Consider the following 6,684-nt stretch of genomic DNA (forward strand, 5'->3'; position numbering starts at 1 on the left):
CCATCCCAATTATCCCAGTCACTGAATCAATCCACCTCATAGAGGGCCTTCCCCTCCTTTTCATAATATTCTGTTACTATATTTTTCATTTCAGTTGTTTCTGTTGTGATGTCACTGCTTTCATTTCTTATTTGAGTTGGTTTTGTTAAGTTTGCCAATGGTTTATCTATATTATTGACCCTTTGGAAGAACCAGCTACTGGTCTGGTTGATTATTTAATCTCCCCCCCGCCCCCGCCGTTTTCTATCTCACTGATTTCACCCCTTATCCTTACAATTTCCTTTCTTAGAAGCTTCTAGAGAAGCTGCAGGATTAGCTGGTTGGTTTGTTGTTGTTTTTTGTTTCTTTTCTGTATTGGCTGGAGATGTTTTTTCTTATATGTTTGTTAATTGTTATGTACTGCTCCCCTGAGGGCTGCCTTTGCTGTATCTCAGAGGTTTTGATAAGTTGTATTTTCATTCATTTCAAGGAACTTTTTAATTTTACATTTCATTTCTTCTATGATCTGGTAGTGCTCAAGTAAGGTGCTTTAAGTCTTATGACGTGGTCTGAGAAGATGATTTATATTATTTCATTTTTTTTAATTTGCTGAGGCTTGGTTTGTGTCCTAATATGTAAAGAGAGGAAAGTTAACTGAGTTTTAATTGAGTTTTAGTTGGATAAAGTACCCTGAATATGAGGCCAAATGATCTAATTGTATCATTTAGTTCTTCTGTGTCTTGAGTTTCTTGAGAATTGACCTGTCCTTCAGTGAAAGTGGTATGCTGGTCTCCTATTACTATCGTGTTGTTGTCTATATCTTTCTTCAATTCTGTTAACCTTGGTTTTCTGTATATTGCAGGTCTATCATTTGTGGTGTAGACATTAACTAAAGTTATGTCCTCTTGATCTACTCTGCCTTTGATTATTACACAGTGCTTTTCCTTATACCTTACAGTGGTTTTCATCTAGAAGTCTGTTTTTTCAGAGATTAGTGTTGCCACTCCTGCTTTCTTTCTTTCTTTCAAAGTTCAAGCTATAACTTTACAAACTTTATTGTAGTTACCATTATGCAGCCTGGGGTTTTACAGAAAATGGTTGGTGCAAAGGCACACAAAAGTAGTTACTTGTTCATGTATAAACAACACTACCTTAAGGAGCTTAGAGCTTATCACTCTGGAACAAAGAATTTTGGGCTTGGGGCTGTTTTCAGCCAACTGACAATGTATTTCTGAGCATGTGTCTGTCACTCCTATCACTCTTCCTTTCTTATGGATGCCATTTGCTTTGTATATCTTCTCCACTCTTTCATTTTTAGTTTACCTGTATTCTAGTATTTGTTATGTTTCTTTTTCTGTTGTTGCTTGTTACTTTGGTCCATCCACTTTGCTTTGCTGTCTCTATGTTGAAGGACTTCCCTTAGTATTTGCTATCGAGTTGGCTTTGTTTTCACATATTCCTTAAATTCCTTACATTTTCAGCAAATGACCTAATTTCTTCTTTCTATTTCATGGGCAGCTCTCCTTGATATAGGATCCTTGGCTGGCAATTTTTTTTCCAGCCTTCTATATATGCCAACCGACTGTCTTTGTGCTCATATGATTTCTGATCAAATTGGTCATCTTCTGTAGCTGTTTTTCTCGTGCTGCTTTTAGTATCCTATCATTGTGTTAGATTTTTGGAGAATTTGACTATGTCTTGATGTTTTTTCCTTTGGAGTCTAATCTGTTTGAAGTTCACTGAGCTTCTTGAATGTGTATTTTCCCTTTTTTTTATGATACCTGGAAAGTTTTCTTCTAATATCTCTTCGACAATTTCCTTCTCCTGTTCTGGAATTCCGATCACACATATGTTGTACACTTTGATGTCATTCCAAATGATTCTAATGTTTTCTTCACATTCCTTCTGTCTTTGGTTTTTTTCTTCTAGTATGTTCTAATTGAGGTTCTTGTTGCCTATCTCATTGATGCTGTTTCATCTTTTCTATACTGCTTTCTGTTCCTGCACCCTGTTGAAAATTTCTATAATATTGATTTTGATATTCTGATTGTATTTTCATGTTTTTCTGTTGTTTCTAGTACTTTGTTGGCTCTATTATCTGTCTTGTAATGCTTTTTAAATTTCTTGCTGCTATTTATTTTTCTTCTTGTTATGTGCCGTTGAATTACCTGCAACTCATAGCAACCCTATGTACAATAGCTCTGAACCTTACCTTATCCTCAGCCAATCCCATCATCTCTGAGACACCTAATCCCATTATTTGTAACTTCTTTAGTACCTTTTCTAGGAGCTTCATTTTGGTATATTTCTTCTGCCGTCCTGTCTCTGAAATATTAATTGGGTTCAGATTCTTTTCTACTATTTTAGGACAGGATGTATTTTAATTTTTTATGATATTTGAATTAACTGCTGCTTACTAGACATTATGTGGGGTTCTTCTTGGCATATGTGAATCGGTTTCTTTTGTTTCTGTGTAGGCAGTTGTCAGTTCATTACCTTTATGTTTTTATGGATAGAATTGCAGCTTTTAAGTGTTGCTCACAATTCAGTTTCCCAGTGGCAATCTTCCTAGCTGGTTCTGTTCCCTGTTTCCCATGGCATGCATCTCATCTAGTTATCTTGGAGGGGCAGCCAGATGGAGTCTCTGTCTTTGCCCAGCTGTGATTGGCCTGCTTTTCTGACCTGACCTATCGTTTGATGGAAGGTGGCAAGTTTTCCTCAGGGGTAGGCAAAGTTCCAGGAGTGTTATCCGAGGCTTGCTCTTCTTCATGTTAGTAGCACATCTGTCCTCTCTTGTAGCTACCTGGATGAGAGAGGCTGCTTTTCCCAAGAAATCAATGACTCTGAGGAGCCAGCAAGGTCCCAGGACTGCTGCCTAGGGCACTTTTCCCCCAAAATCTCAGTGACAGAGGTTTATCTGTCCTCCTACGTTAACTATTTAACTTACAATCATCAACATCATGGAAACTCACATTAAGTATTAACAAAGTAATTAATAAAGGAAGGGCAGATTATTTAATAACATTATGTCTTAAAAAAACAACAATTAAAAAACACCCCAATGCAACAACAACAACAACAATAACAAAAATCCCCAAACCAACCAAACCACATACACATAAAATCTAATCTAAAATAATGAGTATAGCATTAGTGTAAGAATGAAATAAATCATAATGTAAGGCATTTAGAATATTTAGAAATAATTCTTGGCATATACTATATGTTAAAAGGATACTAGCTCTTACTATTATTACTACATGACAAAATATTTACTTACTCTTTTGTTGAGACAAATAACAGGCCACAAGCTGCAACCTAGTGAGCAACAGCAGCAGAGACAGCCACAAAGCAGCCATTTCACATTGACTGGAAGAGCCTTTTTCAAAAATGCATTCACACGGCCAATGCTGGTCTTAAATTCTTCTGGGGCTACCTACAACAATGGCATACTCTTTAACAGTTTGTGGGCAACTTTTCACAAATTATCTCTGAATATAAGTAAAATATCTTATTTTATCCATTGTTGATAAGTTTAATTCATATGTTCATGAACTTAAGAGATCATAAAAGTTCAACTCATAGAGACCCTATTACTTAGTTAAATTACTTTAAGCATTTAAAAATATCTATATGTACTTCGCCATCCTCGATGGCACATAACAACAATAACAACAACATCCTCCCATAAATATATAATACACACTCTAAGAAAGGTGGAGGGTCAGCCAAAGAGAGTAAGATACTCAGCTAGATAGGTGGCACAGTGAAAGCAGCAATGGGCTCAAGTACGTCAGAGATGATGAAGATGGCATTACATAGGACAGGGTTCAGATCTGTTGTTCACAGGGTCACTATGAATCATACTCAATGGCACCTAACAACAACAACAATGCATTTTACTAAACAAGATAATGCCAAGTTCAAAGATCTGAGCCTGATTAAAAAACTTAAACAAAATTAGAAACCTGAAATGATAAAAAAGAAAACGGCAACATTAAAAGTGATACTTTCTATTATCTATTCTTATTAATAGAATGAGTTTACTTATCATATAGTCTCATTAAGTTAATATTATTTATATTTGCAAGTCACTCAGACCAGAAGTCAAGTAAGATTAGAAAATGACAACAATAAAACTTATACCTGACAGGTACTTTCCTTTACCACCTATTCTCATTATTAAGGTAATATTATAGTTGCCAATCACTTTGACCAAAAGTTGAGTAATACTGGAAATACAAAACACAATTAAAAACATACTGCAGGTGGAAATAGAAAAGTGGAAACCTTTTCAATATTCATGAATTGCTTTTTATATTCATGGATAGCGTATATTTCCAACATCATTTTTTAAAATAAATTATTTTATTAATTTTAATGAACATTTACAGAGATTTTGGATTTCTATTCATTCATTTTGGAACTTTTTCCTCTAACCACCCCCCAATTTGTTCCTCTCTTTGAAAAGCAAACAATAAACATCTTATTTGGTATACAATCCCCCACCCCTGCCCCCGCCCTCCAGCCCCGAATGCACTTAACTATGTAAACTTAATTCTAAATTCCTGTAATAATCATAATACCCTATCAATTTTATCATTTGTAACTATTTGAAGGGGAAAGTTACACTAATAAAAAAATCAATACTTAGTAATCACATTAAGAAATTTTGCTTATTCAGCATAAAAATGCTTATAATATTGACTGTTAGCAGATTCTTTAAAACACAAATTTACTACTTCTAAAAGAATTTAAAAATAAATCCCATTCATACAAGTGGTTGCTTGTTCCTCTCTAGACACAATGGGAACGTCAATTTAGGGGCCTAAGATGTTGTTGTTATGTGCCCTCAAGTTGCCTGTGACTAATAGCAACCCTATGTACAATAGCTCTAAAACCTGCTCTATACTGTGCCAATCTTACTGTATCTGACACACCTACCCCCATTACCCCAATCACTGAATCAATCCATATAAACAAGCATCTTCCTCTCTTGCACTGTCCCTCCACCCTCCCAAACTTGATGTCCCTCTCCAAGGACCTCCTTGCAACATGTCCAATGTATGCCAGACAAAGCTTCTGAATCCTTGCCTCCAAGGAGCAGCTTGGCTTCACTCTCTCTAGGACAACCTTGTCTGTTCTCCTAGCAGTCGATGATATGTTCAATGCTCTTCTCCAGCATCACAGCTCAAAGGCATCAATTATCCTTCTATCATCCTTAGTCATTGTCCAGCTTTCTGATGCATAGCAAGTAATTGCAAAGACCATGGCCTGATCAGAGGGACCTTAGTCTCCAGACTGACATCGTTGCTCTTCAATACTCTGGAGAGTTCTCTGACAACAGACTTTCCCAATGCAATTTGTCTTTTAATTTCCCGGCTGATAGTATCAAGGGTGTTGATTGTAGAGCCAAGCAAACTGAAGCTTTTAACAATCTCAATCTCTTCATCATCTATCATGATGCTGCCAATTGGTCCAGTGGTGAGACTTTTTTTTTCTTGATGTTGAAGGCTGCAGTTCTTGACCTTCTGCATCAAGCACTTCAGGTCCTCCTCAATTTCAGCAAGAAGAGTTGTGTCATCTGCATAATGCAGATTGTTGATGAGTCTATCTCCAATCCAGATGCCACATTTCTCCTCATAGAGCCCAGCCTCCTGAATAATCTGTTCCGCATATAGATTGAAAAGAAGGGAAAACAGGACACATTCTTGGCATACTCCCTTCCCAATTTTGAACCATGCAGTGTTTCCTTGCTCTGTTCTGACAACTGCCTCCTGGTCTAAGTATCACATAATCACAATCAAGTGTTCTGGAATGCCCATTCTTCTCAGAGTCAGTCACAGTTTGTTGTGATTCACACAGTCAAATGTCTTTGCATAGTCAATGAAACATAAATAGACATTCATCTGGTACTCTCTGCTGTCAGCCAAGAGGCACGTGACATTAACTATAACATCCCTAGTACCACAGCCTCTTCTAAAACCAGCCTGCACTTCAGATAGTCCTCTGTGGATGTGCTGTTTCAGTCATTTTTGGATAATCTTCAGCAGAATCTTGCTTGCATGTGATATCAATGATACTGTTTGATAATTTATGTACTCTGTCAGATCACCTTTCTTTGGAATGGGAACAAATTTGGATCTCTTCCAATCAGTTGGCCAGGTGGTTGTCCTCCAGACTTCTTGGCACATCTTCATGAGCACATCCAGGACAGTGTCTTTTTGCTGAAATATGTTGATTGGTATGCCATCAATTTCTGGGGCTTTGTGTTTTGCCAATGCTTTGAGAGCAGGTTGAACTTCTTCCTTCATAACCAAAGGCTCTTGCTCATGCATTGTTTCATGAAATTCTTTTGTGTCTGCCAATTCCATTTGGACAATGACTCTGTATACTCCTTCCATCTTCTTTTAATGCTTCCTGGATCACTTCATATTCTGCCCAAAGCATCCTTAAGTATTGCAACTCGAGGCTTGAATTTGTTCTTCAATCCTTCATCTAATGAAATGCTGAGAGTTTGGTGCTTTTATTTTTTACTCGAGCTCCCTGCACATTTCATTGTAATATTTCACTTTATTTTCCCATGCTACCCTTTGAAACAGCACATCAACAGAGAACTACCAGAAGTCCAGGCTGGGCTTGGAAGGGGTAGTGGTACTAGGGATCTTGTAGCTGATGTTAGATGGATCTTAGCTGAAAGCAGGG

The 6,684-nt window shown here is 37.1% G+C and overlaps 1 protein-coding gene across 2 annotated transcripts in view; it reads right to left on the reverse strand.

Moving 5' to 3' along the window:
- LOC102854869 (cysteine-rich hydrophobic domain 1 protein-like) overlaps positions 1 to 6,684 on the reverse strand; it is a 227,597-nt gene that overhangs the window by 126,591 nt on the left and 94,322 nt on the right. For both annotated transcript variants that reach the window (XM_006895996.1, XM_006895997.1), the window contains one exon: positions 3,260 to 3,415. In XM_006895996.1, coding sequence (XP_006896058.1) covers positions 3,260 to 3,415 — 156 coding nt within the window. The remainder of the gene's footprint in view (positions 1 to 3,259; positions 3,416 to 6,684) is intronic.

This window comes from Elephantulus edwardii, unplaced genomic scaffold (assembly GCF_000299155.1).
Source record: "Elephantulus edwardii isolate Elephantulus edwardi_28Jun2011 unplaced genomic scaffold, EleEdw1.0 scaffold00178, whole genome shotgun sequence".
NCBI lineage: Eukaryota > Metazoa > Chordata > Mammalia > Macroscelidea > Macroscelididae > Elephantulus > Elephantulus edwardii.